Here is a 19,808-nt window from a genome sequence, read left to right as displayed (position 1 = left end):
GACAGCTTTCACACAAGCTCAAACAAACCAACAGCACCACACGGACAAATGGACCACAGTCTGTGTTAACTGAACCAAACAAGGCAGATGTGAAAATGGCCTTAAATAGCATTTGTTGCTGACCCTGTCCAATATCGGGGTGTTTTTCTTGACAACAAATTGACTTTTGGATCCCAGGCTGACTTAACTTCAAAAAAGGTCCAACAAAGACTTTATTTCTTGGGAAAAATGAAATCCTTCGGTGTTTCCACTGAGATGATGACACACTTTTACAGAAGTTTCATTGAATCTGTTTTAACCTTCTGTATTATTGCTTGGTTTGGAAGCCTTAATCTGTCCTGTAAGAATCAACTTCAGATCAAGCTTTTGGTCATTTATAACAGACTGGTACTCAGGAGAGCTAATGCCGTGCTGGCCTGTCAGGACCACCCACTCCAGAGGGAGTTTGAGCTATTGCCCTCAGGTCGCCGTTTCAGGGCACCTGTCTGGAGGACTAAGACCCAACATCTCTTTCATACCAAGTGCCATAGATATGCTCAATAGCAACTAGCACCTTGACAGCAGTCCTACATTACGCTGGCACTTTTTGCACACCTGCACTTAGGCATTCTTGTGTATTTGTACTTGTTATGAAATTTCCAGTCCCTTGTATTAGTATGTGCTTTTTTTATGTCGTGCATCCTGTTTATTGCTGTTGCTGTTGACGACGATGTGGCCCTTTTGTATTGTGTTTTTCACGTAAACTCTAGCTGCACAACAAATTTCCCCGAGGGGACAATAAAGATAACCTACCCTAACCACAGCACTTCATTGCTTGCACGTAATACACTGACTATGGATAACTCACTTCAAATAATCCTAACCATCCTTTTAATTGTCCTTGTTAACTGTCAAAGACAGATGGCTGCGCAACCCCACAGCTCTACACTGACATTTGAATTCACTCCTCTGTTAAACCGGGCAACAAAAGGCCTGAATGACAAGACCCTGCAGTGGGAAGTTAAGTATAAAGGCTGGGACATTGTGGCACGGGGGGAGTTAACTAGACGAGGTCTGTGTCTTTTCTTGTCGACTGTAGCAGATGTTTGATAACTGACACACACAGGATAGGGGCAGAGAGAGGCCCCGCTCTGTACAAGCATGGATCTCTGTTTCTCAGCAGCTGTCCTGCTCGAGTTAATTGGCACTCATTCTCTTTTTATGCCCAAAAGCTGACCTCAGTTAGAAATGGTCATAGGCACTGCACCCATAGCACACAAGCAAAAGTAAAACTGGTGTGAACGGCACTGAGCTATGTTGGGACCAGCTTAGACTTGTTCTTTTCAAACGGAAAGAGCCTAAAACAGGTCCCGCACCTGTAAACAAATAAGTCATTACATGGGATTGTGGGCCAGGTGGTTTTTGGCGGAGCTTTGGTTTGGATTGTGTGCTCAAATAAAGTCTTGGAAGAGTTATTTCAGGTTAAGGCCTAAAAATAGATCAGACTGACTAAATATTGAGTGGAAGAAGATAAAAATGTAAGTCTCCATATTGATTTAGTCTAGTTTAGGACTGCAATTAATGATTTTCATTGCAGATTAATCTGTTAACAATTTTTTTTTAATTTATCAATTAGCTGGTTGGTACAAAATGATGAAATATGAATCAGTGTTTCCCAAAGCCCGAGATGATGTCCTCAATGTCTTACTTTGTCCACAACCAAAAGAAAAAAATAGCTTTTGCTTCTTAAATTATTCAAACAGATTAATCCATCATCGAAATAGTTGGTGACTAATGGTTGACAGCTAATCGATTAATCATGGCAGCTTTCGTCTACTTAGAAAACCAAATGTGGCCAAGGAGACTGAGAGGTTAGGAAGAGAAAAGAGGGACTTTTGTGAGGTGAAATGCCTTGATGCTGGTGGTGGTGTGTTACATCGTAGCTCTGTACACCCCCCTCCAAAACACACACACACTCCCTCCCTATATACACACACATGCCCCGTACACACACACCCCCCAAAAAAACCTCCGCCAAGACCTCACAAGTGACATGGACCTGAGCCTGCAGCTCTATTCACTGGCCGACCAGCTGGTGAGTGAGTCAAAGGGGTCTGCACACTCAAGCAGAAAACATTAGCAAACGGCGCGGGGCTGGCTGCTGTGCTCGCCATGGAGGAGGAGACAGGGCGCCCCACACAATACTGTGTAGATGGGGAGTGATGTGTGTGTGTTTGTATACACTCACAAACTGAGTGTCCCCCTGGGTCTGTCTTAACGTAATATGTGTTTATCTTAATTTCTATTTGTGTGGATTTGTACCTCAGACTGTGTAAGGGTGCATCAGTGGGTGTGTGTATGTGTGTGTGCAAGCATGCACGTGTGTGTGTGTGTGTATGCCCTCTGACCAAGGGCAGGCAGGATGCATAAACAGACCTTCCTTTCTACATCTCCATCCAGCCATGACCCAACCAGGAGGGCAGCAGACAGGCAGGGCCATAGGAGAGCGGCAGGCAGTTGGTTATTTTGTGTGTGCGAGTGTGTGTGTTGGGGGGGGGGGGCTGACACAATAGCATACCCCCCCGCACCAGTTCCTCTCTGCTTTAAATAGCCATTTCGCCGTGCTGCTTCCTTTCAGCAGCATTTCCTAGTAAACACTAATTATCTCAGAACTGTGACTCTTGGACAAACACACAAACAATCTTGGCCCCTGTTGGCCTGAGTGCCATTTTCTCTGCCATATCAATTACCCTCACAACAACGGAGTCATGAAAAATATTCCAGCTATGTTCAATAGCACAACTTGCTGCATTGCAAATAGGAAAATAGGGATGGTTCAATACCACATTTTCATGTGCAGTATCAATATAGATACCACAACCTTGAGTATCTGCAGAGACATACCAATCTGATGCGTCTTCTCCCCCTCTCTTATACAGCTGTTAATAAAACATTCTTATGGATGCACTTTGCTTAACCATCTAAAAAAATGCTCAAATAAATATTCTACTAAAGAAATATATGATTTTCATTATCAATTAATCTGACAATTATTTTAATAATTTATTGTTTAGTCCATAAAATATCAGAAACTTTGATGATGAAACATTCTCATCACGATTTCCCAGAGCCCAGTATTGAACAAATATACAAACTGAAGGGATGTCACAACTCTCCAAATCACCAATTCAGTTTATTGATTTATACAGAACTTTTTTTTTTAGCACTGATGATTATGCCTATCAAGTATTTTTGTAAAGATCAACAGAACATTGGTTTTATACCCTGACAACTGCCATTTACATTTTTAAATTTTTCTTTACGGTCTATATGGTATGAAGTGTGATATCATAGCCTGTATGCTACACTGCTTCATCTCTTAAGTGTTGTTGTTTTTTTCCATCAGACGTGCCAGATGTAGGTAGAAGGAAACAAAATCTGTGAGAATTGCAGGTTCTGCCTTTCAATTCCATTATTAAAGTTCAAATCTCATTTCAATTGATTTTCTATTTAATAAGGAAACACCTTAAATCAAGTGTGGAAATTAAAATGGCCAAAATAAAACTGCCATAAAGTTAAAGACCACCTGTGTCACACGGAGCAATAGTGAGCCATCATGGTCTCACATCTTTGTCTCACAGGCTGAAGGTTGAGTTCAGCAGCAAGAAAACTCACAGGAGTTGCTCAACACACAACTGTCTTCAACTGGCAGCACTTCAACAATCAAACAACTTGGCCAGGAGGAAACAAAAAAATCACACAAAAAGGCAACAGATCTGACCCTGAAAAAACAGGAGGAACCAGGAAAAAAGTAGTCAGCCCTCTGCAAGATGCAGTCAAAACATGGCTTTCTGAGTGCGCCTCCTTTTCTGATGCAAATGCACCAGAGACAGCCATATTGTTTATTGTAGCTAGGCACAATATGGGACATCTGCCGGTTAGCGTTAGTGTAATTCCCTCCCCATGCTTCATTAACCTCCCCCTTTATGGGCCCAGAGAATGGGAGTTGTGGAAGCTTGGACGGTGGTGGCGGTGGCGGAGGAGGGTGGGTGAGACCCAAGCGCTGGCCCGGCTGAGGAGCACTGAGGCTGGGGCAGCGCGGCCGCTTGATGTCCTTCCAGCTCATTTGATTCCTGGAGGAGGACCTCTTTCATCAATGACCATGTGGTGGGTCTTGAGTCTGAGTAAGGCTGAGTGGGTGGTGAAGGGTGGGGGGGCTGGACTGGACAGGCTGCAGCAGGGTGGGGTGTCTGGTGCTAGGGGCAGAAAAAAGTATGTCTGTTCTTTTTAGTTTAGGGTCTTTGGTTGAGGGTGAATGTTTTTCTTGGTTTGGGGTATTAAAGGGAATAGTGGGCATTTAATCAGACTGGTACAGGTGTGCTAAATGTGGGACTGCTGGACTGGGATCCAGTATCTGGTGTCATCTGGTATAGCCAGGGGCAAATTAAATCGCTGGGAAGGGGGGCAATTAGGGGGTTACTGTGCAGTGTCCACTGTCCTAGAAATAACAGGGGATGGTGCCTGTGTCATCTTGTCACTCCATCATTGTCCTTTTGTCCCCTCCAGGCTCCAGCTGTATGGATGTTAGGAGAAAGCTAAAGAAGGAGGGGTGCCTTTAGGGGTCAGTATGCTTCAAACGAAGTACCGGTCTGATCGTTGAACAGCGTCGAAATTAAAACCTCCTCCCTCAAACTTTTCCAACGTCAGAACTCAAGGACTACGTCTAGAGCTGGGTACTGGTACATAATACTTTCTTGGTACTGAAATAACCCTGTGCCAAGTAGTATAAAATACTACTTAGTATTTAGTAGTATAAAATACCACTTGGCCTGCAGCTACAGCTAGCAGCTACACAGTCAGTAGTGGTGAAGCTGAGGGTAGCTTATTTAACAGAGAAGGTAGTTCAGCGTGCCAAGATTTTTTTTTTCACAACTTCCTTCACTTCTCGTGGGCACAATCGACTGCAACACCATGAAAGCCTGAGGAGATACTGTCTGAAAGTTTGAGTCCCCATTTGAATGATCACTGGGTCTCACAACTTGCAGGCAGTTTTTTCAGCCCGCCCTCAAGTAAGGACATTCAGAACAGCTACTAACACTTAACTATTCACACTTTAGCCTTCAGATGTGGTTCCTGTATGACCTAGTTCATTTCATGAAAACCCCAAACCATTAGCTATTATTAATCGGTCAACTGATCATTTAGTCTACAAAATTCAAGAACAGAGAAAGTTTTCAGAATCCGAAGAAAAATTTAACTTGCAATGATGCAGAACATTAACATAAAATCAGTAAATCCTCACACTGAAGAAGCAGTAAACCAGTGTTGCCCAACCCTGGTCCTCAGGGACCCCCGTCCTGCATGTTTTAGATGTTCCCCTGCTCCAACACACCTGATTCAAATGATCAGGCTGTTGTCAGGCTTCTGCAGAGGCTTGATGACGAGCTGATCATTTGAATGAGGTGTGTTGGCGCAGGGAAACATCTAAAATATGCAGGACGATTCATTTGTAGATTTATTTTCTATTGACAAATTAGTCAAATGACTAATCGTTTCAGCTCTAAAGACAGGGTTTGGACAGCTTTTTTACTCAAGTACTTTCAACATACTTAAACCAAACATTTCCAGATTCTTGAAACCTTTATCATCAATTGTTACTACAAATGCAATTGCAAGTTCCTTTATAATAATTCTTTTATAAGGCCGATATTCAAATTCAAGCATATTCCTAACCTTGAAAACATAACGGTTGAAATTAAGCAGCTTCAAGACTTAATACAAACCCTGTAGAAACTATTAATAACTGTGTAATAGTTGTGTATAAATGTCTAATAAATAAATGTTACAATGTCACTTTCATGGGCAGTCAAATGGATGCTTGCAGTACAAGTACAGTATTTGGAGCCTAATGACAAGATCAACACTATCATCATCACCACACTGAGATATCCATAGAAACTACAGTACCACACACTGTATCAGCTTCAGCATGAACCCTGGGAAAGCCTCAGGTGTGATCTACTTGACTCGTCTACGCTTGCACAGCATCCCACCAGTGTTACAGCTTGACACAAAACTTTCACACATAAACCCGGCCTGAGGGGTGAAAACCAACGGTTACTGTAGCTTCCAGAACTTCTCTGTTTCAAATATGACACTTTAAACTCTGAGGCCCCACTGTCCAAAAATAGAGATGTACCTCTCGAATACTGTGCACGATACATTTACAGACCTTGGGGTGAAACACGATAAAGAGATTTTTAAAAAGATTTGAGTGTGGGAAAGATTAAAATGAAGAGAGACGGTAACAGAGTAAAGCGGTTGGTGACACATCCATTTCCGACCTTTTGGCAGAGTGTAAATGGAGCCTCAATTGATTTATTTAATGAGTTGGAGAAATTAATAGTGGTCAAAGTCGGTGCTCTTGGGGTGGGTTGTACCAATGAAGGTTAATGTTTAAACCCAATTAAACCGTGGTCGAAACCTAGATTAAATTTAATTCTGTTGTGCCAAACTTTTCAACGCCAATTTTAAATGTGATGCTGTGTTACCTTTGAGGAAGGTTAACATGTAAAATGGCTATACTTTTGAGAATAATTGGTTGGTTTGGTTGTTTTTTTTTCCAAAGGAGGAGAAATTAGAGCTTCTCCTTCCAGCCATCATGAGTAGGCTAACTAAATCTTTTATCTAGCTAGCAAACAATTTAACATTTGTTTTTACTTCTTATGTGGCTAGCCAACAATGCAATGTTAAGTCATGTTTTTTATTGTTACCACTACCTGACAGCACTCAAATTATTCTTTTATTTGGGTGAGCAAGCAGCTCCATGTTTATTCAGTTTACATCACTAAACTTGGGTTTTTAAAACTGAAACTTGTTTTGAAATTGTGCTGCAGAACTGTGCTTAGTTTTAAATATGGATTTACTCAATTTAAACCTAGTTTGCTAAACTCCGATTAGTGCTATTCTTGTGGAATCCAGTCTTAGTTTCCAAACATAAAGGGAAGATTTTAAAGTCTAGTTTCACACACATTTTTTCTCCATCTGTACTACAGTGTAAACTTGGAGAGAGAGGGCAGAGTGAAAATAGAGAAGTCAGGGAGCCTCTAATTTGGAGCCCATCTGCCACATGTGCTGCCCTTCAAAACGCTCCGGTACCTCTGATGTTGGAGGGAACTGCACTCTGTCCTCCGTGTCTCCGGCCAAGAAAACTCACTCAGTACCATACAGACACGGCTGTGGTCATGCAATGCCCAAACCACAGAAGATTAGCAAATAGCTTCCTTTATAATTCAAATAGAAACAGAGTAATATATCAAATTAAAGTCTTACATATGTTGAAATGTGTTTTAGAACTATTATTAATGTATTCCTCGCCGATGTTTTAACTGTAAGGTCAACAGATCTCCATTAAAAGACTCCAGTTTGCAGCAGCTGTCTTCCCAAGTACATGTAGATAACAATGGCGTCAGTTACCTTGATGGTCTCAGGTGGCACTCCGGGGTCAGGGGCCTTCTCCAGGTAGGTGGTCAGGTCCTGATCCACGTGCTCAAAGACCAAAGTGAGTTTGGTTTCTCTGTCAGTTCGAGAGACTGTACACACATCAAACAACCTAAAACAAGAGAAACAGGTGGGAGGAGATCAATACAATTGATCTAATGGGGTCCAATCTGCTCAGCAAACTGCAACAAGACTTCTGACTGAGACTGAATCTCTTCTCTGTTGTTATATGGCTGCATTGTTTCATTTAAGAGTTGAATGTAGGGCTGGACCTAATATAGGGCTGTGAATCATTGAAAAATGTCTGATATTGCCATTGATACCTTCTCTTTGATAGCGGTACTTTGAAAACACTTTTTTTTTTTACCCCAAATCTTTACACATTACGGTACAATTACTCATTTTTAATGAAGAATGACGATCCCCATCTCTGGATGCAACATAGGGTTCTCCTGTACACCAGTTATTATTAGTAGATCTTGATATAAGCATGCTTAATGGCTTACCATCAATGGTATGCCAAGCCATACTTTAACTCATCATTTTTGTCAACATAAACATACTTTATGGTGCTGTTAGACTGCTGTGAATACTCTGCTGTTAATACAGAGGGAAGAAAACTGTTTTAGGACTGCAGTGAAAATGTTTTGTAAAAAGGCTAAATGGCAACAATTAGGGATTATTTCATTAGATGGAAACATGTTATGATTTTTTTTAATCTTTTTTCAATAAAGTTTGATTTTTGGACAATGCTCTGGAGTTATATTTATGTTTGGATCACCTGAGTTGGAAACAATCATATGCAGCCACCATTAGAATCCAGTTATACAAATAGTATAATCCTAGTTGGATGACAGTAATCTACACATATAGCAAAGGTAAAACTTTGCAGTGGCTTTTCAGTAAGCGGCAACATACTTTTATGAACACTGCTATTTTGGTTCCATTGTGCTAAGCTTTTAAATTTACGCTATACTACATCCATTTTACTCCTGAACACTCAAATATAGTGTAATTTAGTTTACTGACCAATCAGCATTATCACAGGTTCATAAAAACACTTTACTATTTTGCTTTTACAATGAAAACAATACTAAATAAACCCTAAAAGTTCAAAATTGACTGATTTTTTTTTCTGAATTAAGATTTTTAACTAACATCTGATATCTACAATCCGCTGTCATTAACGAGTAAGGAGGAACGTAAATAAAGTGCATTTTAAAGCCAAAGGGGAGTGATCACAGATACAGGAACAGGTACGTCAAATGCAAGTGTAACTAATGACAATAATGACTTATGAGTTCCTGGAACACCATAATGTAAAGGAGCCTCTTGTAGATGTAGTGCTGCTATTATGCATGTTTGACTCACTGGAAAGTTTCTGCTATACTAAACAGAATGGGACCTTTATTAGTATAATTGGAAATGGCTGCATATAACTTACTATTTCATATCAATATGGCTGCCCTGAAGATGTGCCAAAAGGGACACAAGGGACACGCTACATTACATTTTTCTTATACTAAGATATAAATTCAATTATGAAAAAAAAATCCTATGAAACCTCAACAGCAGAGAGTGCAAAATAAATGCTTTGTGGCTGGTAAACATCATCTTCTAAAGATATTTTTCATGGCAGCATATTGATATGAACTAGGCTTAACACAGGTGTTAACAATGATACTGATGAACCAGAGTCTAGACTCTCAACATCTGGAAATTTTTATGTTACAGGAACTTGCGAGAGAAGCTGAACGCGCATGAAGAGCAGAATTATTATGTGCTGCAGGAAACCCTGATAACATTGTGTCAGGTTACCCCAAAAAACCTCCTTCTATGCAAAGCTTCAAGTCCATCAAGCCCCAAACACCAGCATTTATGGTTGTGTTTCACTAGGCAACAAACTAAGGCCAAGAATCCAGATTATGTCGGCAGACCTGCCAAGGCAGGCTTTGGTGAAAAGCTGAAAAAAGCTATCCAGTATGTCCTCTTCAAAGAGCTGGGGACCACAAGCAGCATTCCTCAACCGGCACTATGACAACTCCTGATGCTCTATGGGAAGTTGAGTGGACCCTGGCTGGAGCTGCTGCTCTGCAGAGGCAGCATCTTTCATCACAACAACACAGAAGACGAAGGACGCCATGAAGGATCTCCCATTAGACACGTCATTTTGGAAGTACAGGTTACAAAGTAATGGGTTACTGTGATCATAGCGCATTTAAAGGATGGTATTATTACCTTTAAATGCATGTGAAGCAGATTTCTGGACAACGGATGATGAATATCCAGGCCTACACCTTCTCTTCAGTGTGCTGGTCATTGTTTACAGTCTACAGTATAGAAACTTGAGATGCAAGAGTGGAGTTGGACAGTCAAAAATACAAGGGACACAGACGCAAAGCAACACGTCTCTTGTGAACGTCTGCAGCACAGAACATCCAGTATAATGAGCTGAACCACGGACGCCATGCAGCTCGTCTCTCTTTTTTATTCGGTTGACTAATTTGTCTCTCAATATGCGTGACCCTCAAACAGGAAAAAACTACATCTTTCTGTGAAACACATGAGTATAATCTGTTTTGATTGACTGATTGATTGATCGATTTGATTAAAATAAATAACTCATCACAGCAGAGGCAAAGCGATGCAGGAGAGAAGCCTTGCGGGTGTTTTGACTTTGATTATGTGTATCCATGACCCTGCAGTTAAAAAGATCCTGTTAATTCAGAACCAGTTATATTGCCTGCACTCCCAAACCCTGCACAAACAACTGCATTATTATGAAGTATGCCTCTTCATATACCCTCACAAAACACAGCTGGCATGAAACCACAGCCCAGAGAGACGGATTTGAGTGAAGCGGGTGAAAACCCTCGCTCCGCTCACCTGACGCACTGCATCTGTGTCCATGTACTTCAGCTGCAAGACTAATCTCTACAAACCGATATCTGAAAATGAAAGCAGATAATGATGCAAAAGCTGATCACTGTCACATGGGTTTCAAGATTGCACTTTGGTCAGTGCGTTCTGCATCTTATGCTTTCCACATGGACTGTCTACCTGCACTCAACCAAAGCCCGCACAAATGTGACTGGTCAGTTCTACTCTTGACTACAAACCGAAACCAGAACACTATCAATAACAAAATCTTTTCCCCAGCCTACAAATTCTGCATATTCACATACAGATACCCGTTTATAGGGATTCATGTAAACGCAATATAGGATTCCAACAAAGCTTCCAATCTTAAAAGGCAAAGACTGATGGGATTAGAGTTAATTTTGACACCTAAGAGACTACATCTATGATTATTGCTGAAAATATGATATAATAAGTGTCACATCAATATTCAAAACAGCTTCCAACACATGTGCTGCTACAGTTCAAACTAGCTAATCTACATAAGCCGTTTAAAATCGAAGCATGGAAAGAAATGACTAAATCTCTCCGGAAACTCTTTCATTCCTATCCAACGAGGCACCGTGTGTCCTTGCCAACACCCTTGTAATCAGCGGACTTGGAAAACGCTGTGGAGTCAGTGCAGCAAGCGAGAGGCGATTCATTCAAGGTATTAGTACTGTGCATGATGTCACAGAATAGACGGCGCCCTCCTCTTGAAGCGCTGGGGTTAAACGCCCCTCACAGCTCGATTGTCAGGCTACAATGGGGGCTCTCAGCAGACACTGAACATATGGAATGAATAATGGGCCTCATTACAAACATCCAGGGGTTGCCTAGAGTCACACAGAAGGCCCACAATGCATCCCTTCCTGGCTTGAGCTGCTTGGCTACGCTGGTTGGCTAAACTGGAGGATGGTGAGGTTCCTCTGAGCTGATGGTTTGCACTCTTGAACCCATTTCTTGCAACGCATGCTACTGCATATTATCCAAACCGATGCTTTCACAGCCATGTGTTCAACCACTAAATGCAACTAATCTAAGAAAACTTCCCAGTGACGTATCTGTCTTCCAGTGAGAACAAACCCCATTGTGATCCCATTAAGAGAAAACCATTATCCTCTATTATTCATTGATACGCTGGGGAATTATTGTCAGAGGCACAATGGCACTAGCCATGCTCCTGAAACATTCATTTAGAATTTCCTCTTCAATCCCAAAGCACTCAATATTCCATAATAAAACAAGTACCAAGGTCAGACCTTGTCTAGTGCCAACATATGACGCACGCAGTATCTGACGACTGACCTCTGGGTGAACAATTCATTACAAAACTGAAAGAAATCCTCCTCTGAGTGCAGAACACTGAAAAGGGGCTCTGTAACTTGTTGATAAAATGGCCGCAATCAGCACAGTAACTGAGCTGAGAGTGTGTCACAGCACACATTTTGAATGACACACACCAGCATGGGACATAGAAAATGCATCAAACCTGTGACTTGTTTTTAATTGGTCTATGTCTAAAATATTTAAATATTTAAATAAAGGTGATTATCTTTGAGCTTGGCTATTTTTAATGTTTGAACAGAGATTCATTGTTGATCTTGGGAACCCATTCAGAATAAAAAATTGTGAAAATTCTCTCGGTGCAGCTTTTCAAATGTGAATATTTGCTGTTTTTATTATTTTCTCACAGTAAACTGAATATCTTTGGGTTTTGACTATTGGTCAGGCAAAACAAATTCATGATGTTAACTTTGGCTTTGTTATTCTTTAATCAACAAAACAATTAATTGAGAAAATAATATGCACAGTAATCAAGAGATCTTTTTAACGGTAGCCATACTGACATGAAATAGCAGGGGAAACACAGGTGTTACCAATGATTCTAATCAACATCCCACTTAGTGTAACACAGCCTTTTGAGTGAACCAACATGCACAACAGCAGCACCGTGACTCTGTTTGACCTGAATGGAACGAAGGCTTCATTAGTATCATCGGTAACACCTGTGTCTACCCTACTATTTCATGACAAAATGGCTGCCATGCCCGGTAATTACAGATTGACTGAATATATTACCAGAAAAATAATAATCTTTACAATTAAAACTAATGTAAGACACAAAGATCTTGCAGAAAGGTGAAGACCTAATCATTATAAAATACAGTTTTAATGGACACTTCATACATTTGATGTCTGTTCATTAAAACTCATCTGTTCTGTCAAAGTGTTCTTGAGAAAGACACTGACCAACCTAAACACTCTTCTACTTGATCAAATTTAGAAATGTAGTTAAGCCCTTATTTAAATAGGTGGCCACGTTGCAATCGTGATTTTTAAGCACTTATACATTAAAGGTATAAATTAAAGGGTGCATATGCTGTTCTACTTTATTCTGCAAGCCAGTGCCCACCTGTTTGTAAGAATGTTTTTTTGGTGCTGCTTTTAGAAAGAGCTGAGCTGAAAAGCTGAGTGGAGTTATACTTGTGCGTGACGTGGATCAGTGTGACCTGATGTATATTAGTTTATGCCAGAGTCCGCGTTGTGGGGGACGAATTATTCTGTATTCTTTCCTGAGAATCAAAAGTCAAATTAACTCTCTTGCAGTGTCCTTTTGCATTGTTATTTTACTCTTTTTTTAAGCCACCATAAGGCAGGAAACAAAGTCTCTGAAAGTCCCTATTTTTGAGTTCTCACGATTGGCCAGCATGGCCAGAGCCAACCAATAATGATGGATCAGAGGCGGGGTTTCAAAGTAGAAGGGATACTAAGGAGGCACACAATAATAAAATAGCCCTGTTTCACACAGTGCAGCCATACTGATATGAAACAGTAGGATAAACAGGTTTTTATCAATGATACTAATTAAGGTCCAGTTCAATTTGGCTTAGCAAAGCCTTTCCAGGGTGCACAACAGCAGCACCCTGACTCTGTTTCACCCGAACAGAACCTTAATTAGTGTCACTGATTCACACCTGTGTTTATGCTACTGTTTCATGTCAAGATGGCTGTTCTTAAAATGTATATTATGGTCTGAACAGGTGTGCAACTTCTCTTTACAACCAGCCTGTTCTTATACAACAAGCATTTTCATTACTGTCAGCAGATTAAAGCAGAGGACTTCTTCTGCAAAAAACAGTGGACAAGCATGAGTGTAGACATACCCTAAAGGTCATATGAGGCAGTATGGTTGCCACCACAGACCCTCAAAAAGGAAGTACTGAGTGTCTGTCTCATACACAAATTGTATCTCACACTCTTGCTCCCCCTCCTCTCTCAAACACACACACACGCACACACACTCACACACACAGGCGGGCTACCCACCTCTCCCCCTCACTTACCTGACAACATTGGGGTGCTCGAAGGCTTCAAGCTGCCTCAGTACCGCCACCTCCCGGATGGTAGAGAGAGGCATCCCCTCTTCCTCCGTCTGGACACGAACTCTTTTTAGGGCTACAAAGCGTCCCCCGTTCTTCAAATCTCTCGCCTTGTACACTTTCCCATAAGCGCCTTCTCCAATCTCGGCCACAGGCTCATATTGAGTACCAGCACTCTCTTTGTCCATTTTTGCTGATTTTTTTTTTCCTCTCTCTCGTCTCTTGTTGAAAATATTGCGGGGAATCCCGGCGAGGGTGACGAGCCAGAGAGTTTCTCTCACAAAGGCATATTCACAGAAAAAAGTTGGCACATGCAATGCCTAGATGACAGGGAGACACAGATGGAGGAAGACACCATCTTTGTCAGATTTGGTCAAAGTGTGCTCCAGGTAGGCAACAACAGGACTGTCATCATGTTTTATTCCGACTTATCAACACAAGAGCCCCGCTGCGTCCTGCAACTTCCACTCCTCCTCCTATTACGCATAGTCCTCCTACCACTAACACAAAGTAATGTCAAAAAAATAATTCAAATTAACCACATACATTTAACTTCTTCTTTTAAGCTGGTGTTGCATTCAATAAACTGTCTTGCGCTTTCAAAACATTCACCCCACATGCAGCGTTGAAGTTATATGTTCATGTGGGCTGTCTTAAAGGAAATTAAACAAGAAAATTTAAAGAGAACACGCAAAAAGACAGCACAAAGCTCACATAACAAGCTGTTTTAAGCTCGCAAATTTACCGGCTAACATGTTTCCCTGTCTTGTTGTATCAAAGTATTTGAGGGGCGACACAAAGTTGGCGAGCACGTGGCTGTCTGTTACTGATTGCATTGTCTGAACTTCCTACAGCAACAGTCCATTTAAAACACTGTAAAAGTCACCTTTCACATTTAAAATCACTGTAAATGTGTAAAACAATGTGTTAGCTGAGTTTTAATTATGTTTTCATGAGCGTAGGTAGCTTCCTGTAATTTTTTCTAATTTAATTGTGCGTGCACTCATATAAATTATAATAAATTCCTGCAAGGCGGGGATCTGCGCGTTTAAGTTTTTAAAATGTTATTTGGTTGTAAAGCAACATTTCTAGCCTCATAAAGACATAAAATTCTGCATAAATATCCACATTTTTTGTGTTTACCTTGGTTTATGTTGTCAATAAAGTGTCGTAACGTCGGCATGTCCGATAAAATGCTGAGTGAGGAGGCATTCGTGTCTCGGATAAAAAAATGTCCTGCATCAAAACACGCATCCCTGTCCACTGTCCTCCTCCATGCGGGGGCCACACAGGTAGTTGGACGGTGCAGGCTCCTAACCCCCCATCCCTCAGACTGCACCAGCCCAGGCAGAGACACTCAAACAAGGGAGGAGGAGGTGGAGGAGGTGGAGGAGGAGGTGGTGGAGGGGGGTTGTACGAAAACTCACACACATGCACACACACACACTCTCACTGCAACTTTGTGGGTGGGGGGTGTGGAGGGGATGGAGAGGGGGGGGGGGTCATAGGACAAAGGCAAACGCGTGATACAGCCCTCCAAAAACCACGCTCTTCTTTGGATTTTCTCCTTTCTTTTCTTCTTCTTTTCTTTTTTTTTTCTTCCATATATCCCCGGATAGGCCTATGCAACTGCAGCCCCGCTCGCCTGTGTGAGCTCCGTCTCTGCCTGGCTTTCCCACGCCGGCTGAATGTGGCCTGACCCCCTTCAGAGAGGTTTGACACGGAGCGGGGACATTTCCGCATTCCTCCCCGACTACAAAGGCACACCGCCTCCTTTTTGCTCTCCCTCGGCCTCCTCGGTGCTTTACCATTCATAGTCCTCTCCGCGGGTTTTGTCTCCCGTGTCAAACCCGGGAGCACCGCAGGGATCGGAGAGGGGAGAGGAGAGAGAGGAGGTTTATTGGATGGACGGCCACACTATCTATCTCCCTTCAAACCCATTGAGGAGCTCCATGCGGCAACAATGCGCCAGCGGGGATGCGATGTGACAAACTCGCCTTAGATGGTCCTGAGGGGTCAGGTTCAAGGCCCGGTGGCTTGATCTGTGGCAGGGGGGCACTCTTCTGCTCGGGTGGTCGTTTGCGAGGCAACAGGCGTGATGGCCGTGTGGGCTACTAGATGACAATTCTTTTTTTATTTTGAAAATATGGGAAACCATCAATCACCTCAGGTATTATTTTGAAAATATGGGAAAACGTCATCTCGGGTTTTATTTCGAAAATATGGGAAATCTAGTATTTTGTTACCTTTTTTTGTGTCAAACCTTTTTATTTTGAAAATCAGGGAAATCATCAATCATCATCTTTACAGTTTTGTTTGTGTTTTCTATCTGTATCTTGTTATTATCACCCCCTCCCCACACCCACACCTTAACTTGTAAATATTAAAATGCGTTGTACTTTTCTAGTACTTCGTTTCTTTTTTAGTGACAAACAGCTTATTTTGGAAATATGGCAATTCATCATCCTCATCCCAGATTTTATTTTGAAAATACTGAAAATGATTAATCATTGTCTTTACAGTTTTTGTTTGTTTGTGTCTGATCCTTGCTTAACTTGTAAATATTTTCTTAGTACTTTTCTATTATTTTGTTACTTTCCTAGTGTTTTTTGTTGTTGTTTCAGTCCTAGTATTTTTGACCCTTGTTGCTGTTTGCTTGCTTGTTTGTATGTTTACAGTGAGATCTGAGAGAAATGGCATTTCGATCCCAATATATTAGCCTATATCAGTATTGGGTTAGGGTTAGGGTTAGTGGATAACTTGTTGTTTGATGCACCAAACTGAAAACTTTTCTTTGACAGAACGTAGTGCAGATTGTTTTATTCATGATTTTATAGGCAACATTTTATGCATATTTTATCCATTTTCTTAATTTAAGTTTAGTATATTGATATTTTTTGTTCTATATGTGTGGTTTCTGTTTACAGTTGCTTATAATTATTAAAATTATCAGTGAAAGTTTACTATTTCAGTTGTTGTCACATTGTAAAATATCCTGCCCCCATTTACATATCTGGATCTTTTTTTAAAGGAATGTCAATCTCCTTAATTAAAATGCACATAAACATGTATATTATAAGTTATAAACATATAAGTATATATGTTATAATGTGTAATGAAATTCTTACCAGTATCAGATAAATGTTGTCGCTTCTTAAAGCCTCTTAAATGTTAACATTTATATCTTTTAACTATGGCTATTATATATATATTATTTTGACAGATATTGCAGATGTATGATTCACAATTAGTGGCCATGATTATATTTGCATCACAATTTTTATTTTCTATGACAAAAAAACGAAAATCATGATGATGTGACATTTGTTGGGTTTCGTAACAAACATCCTGCATCTGGAGAACTAAATTTGTAGGCCAGGAAATCTCAGCAATAGTACAGTACTTCATTATATTGCTGTTTTGTCACTCATTTTATTTATCAAAAAATTGCAGCTTATTGGCCATATTGCGATTTTGATAATATTTCAATTAAATGTGCAGCCCTACCTATAACTCACAGAAATAAAATTGTATACCGGCCAACTTTAAATCTCATATTTTTCTCTTTTAATATTTTTAGATGTATCATTTTTGCTTTGTTATATATGTTTTGTTTTATTTTAGTAGCCACATTTATGCTTCAAATTCTAATTGTATTACATATGTCAGATGCAGACATTTAAAACAATATGCTCTGTCTGAAAAGTTCTTTGAAACTCTCACATGAAGTTTGTATTTAACATTTTTTCTCTCTCTTTCATGCTGGACACGGTTTAGACATGACAAGACTTGATGTCAGATTATTGCAATGAATAGCCAATTACAGGCGTGTAACCAAGCGCCATTATCATAACTTCATTGGGAGGAATGTATTAGAGACGCACAGGAGATCAGAGGAAGGACATTCCCCCGGTGCTGTGATTTACATGCAAACTTTCCCCTGATTTCCATTGAAAAGGTAATGTTGGGGGAGATAATGACATGGAAGTATGTATGGCAATCTCCCCTGCCCAACTTTATGGGCAACCCCAAATTTAAAGTATTTGCATCACAAAACACACAATGCAGACAATGTGTCCCAGGCCAATTACTGTAAATGTGGGTATTTACATTTTTTCATCATCATTGTTCATGTGAAATCAGCTCTGAGAGGCATCGCCCAGATTGAATACATTAGCATGCATACTTCTTATTCGGCTGAAGAACAAACCAATTAGACCCGTTGTGTGCGGTACAGAGATGAGACACACACACACATTCTGCAACAGTGATTAGTCAATATCTGACACATAAAGTTTCCACAGTCTGTATTTTTTTTTTTGTGTTTACCTTGATGGGTCTCATGTTGAGGAATATTTTTTCTTTTTTTTTCTTTTCTTTTTTTTTTTTTATTAAAGAAAATATGCAGGAACAGGATGGTCCAATGAAGAACACCTTGTTCTGGGAACAGCATGGTCATAGTATTATTTAATGTTTAATCTCATGCTTTTCTCCGGTTCTTGAAGTTGTAGCATGAACACAGTATGTTGACAGTTCAGAGACAAATCAGGACAAGATGAAAAAAAATAAAAGATTAAATTATTATTATTGATTAATTTAATGGAAATTATATTATTATGTCACTTTGACAAGAAGCTGTTGCAGCGAACGGGACTAGAACAGCAACTTTTCATTGTGATTTTCAGACACAAATAGTTGCTTAACATGTGCTTACGTGGATTTGGTGACATTCACATTCACCAGGATGTTTCAATCAGGGTGTTTCTAATTTGGCTGCTGAAATTTCATGTTTCTGCTGTTTATGGTTGGTTTTTGGCACAGACATGCATGGTGTATTAGTTCCAAGTATTCCAGTCCTTCGTTTCAGAAAATGAAAGAAATGGGAGGATATTGTTTGTCTCCCATGACTTATTTCTATTAACTGTCCCCAAAGTCTGTCCTGATCTGGGAAAAAGGGCCTTTTAAGCTTTTTCAGCTTGCAATCATGAAAATCTTTAAGAGCTGGTCTCTGTGGACACTTAAAGAGAATCTAAATAACTTGGAAACAAGTATGTCTGGCTGTAGATATTTTGAAGGTTGAAGAATGTTTTGATATTTTATAATCCTGTAATTTGCTCTTTATTTTCATTTTATGTAGTTTTATGTTTGTCTTTTGAAACTGAGATTTTTTAATGTTTTACTCCTGGATAAATGAAACTAAATAAAAGCTTTTTTTAAAAAAAACAAAAGTTCTGCATTCAAAATTCTACTTAGGTAAAAATACAGAAGCGCCATCAGCAAAATGCACTTAAAGTATCAAAAGTACAAATATGAATTCTGCAGAAAACAAATGTCCATGTGAGTGATGCATAATGTATACAGAGGGATTTTACAGTTTTAGCTGGTCCAAGTGGTGGTAGTTTTGACTTTGCTGTCTGGTATGCAAATCCAGTCTAGAAGTTTGGGGAAGTTTGGGGGCGTAGACACGACTGTTACTCAGGTATGAAGTAGCCTAGCATAAAATGGAAATACTAAAATAAATTACCCTATAAAACAGATTAAAACATGTTTTGCGGTCACTCCTTATCAAAACACTCCCATATCACAACTCAAGTTCCTCCAGAGTGAAACGCCCCAACTGGCATTTCAGCTCAGTATTCCTGAGAATCTGCCACAGTGTTAAATAATGACTGTTTTCTCTCAGTCAACATGTTTACTTCATCAGATCTGTGGATATTTGTCAGACAGGTTGTGTAGACAGTTCCTCAGGTATGGACAGTTCAGGTAATGAGCTCTTTTCTGAGCACTTGAATGTTGCTGTGATAAGACAGTGTGAGGTGTTTGAGGCAGAACTGCACATTCTTCAGGTTCAAGTAAAACCAGATAAGGAATCAAATAGCAGGGGAGAAACCAAACATTACACTGTGGGAACAGTTCCTCTTGCTTTTATGTGTTTCTTAATTGTCAGTCAGAGCTTGTTTTGGGTTTAACAGCATTAAAGTCCAGTAATCTAAGGTAAATTATTTTCAATCGTTTATCAAATCTATTCTAAGCACTAAAATTTAAAGC

General features: G+C 40.2%; 1 protein-coding gene across 2 annotated transcripts in view; it reads right to left on the bottom strand.

The window, feature by feature from the left end:
• The window catches only part of cdk6 (cyclin dependent kinase 6), a 46,891-nt gene extending 30,774 nt beyond the window's left edge, over positions 1-16,117 (bottom strand). The window contains exons 1-3 of one of the 2 annotated variants that reach the window (XM_084738441.1): positions 14,904-16,117; positions 13,725-14,260; positions 7,456-7,591 (exon numbers count right to left, since the gene is read on the bottom strand). In XM_084738441.1, the coding sequence (XP_084594567.1) occupies positions 7,456-7,591; positions 13,725-13,948 (360 nt within the window). In that variant the 5' untranslated portion in view covers positions 13,949-14,260; positions 14,904-16,117. The remainder of the gene's footprint in view (positions 1-7,455; positions 7,592-13,724; positions 14,261-14,903) is intronic. The other variant, XM_084738440.1, reaches the window with a different exon arrangement.
• Between the last annotated feature and the right edge of the window lie 3,691 nt (positions 16,118-19,808).

This window comes from Lutjanus erythropterus, chromosome 16 (genome assembly GCF_056507025.1).
Source record: "Lutjanus erythropterus isolate fLutEry1 chromosome 16, fLutEry1.hap2, whole genome shotgun sequence".
In the NCBI taxonomy this organism is placed as follows: Eukaryota; Metazoa; Chordata; class Actinopteri; order Lutjaniformes; family Lutjanidae; genus Lutjanus; species Lutjanus erythropterus.
The sequence above is the reverse complement of the archived record's forward strand: the minus strand, read 5'-3'. Positions and strand labels throughout refer to the sequence as shown.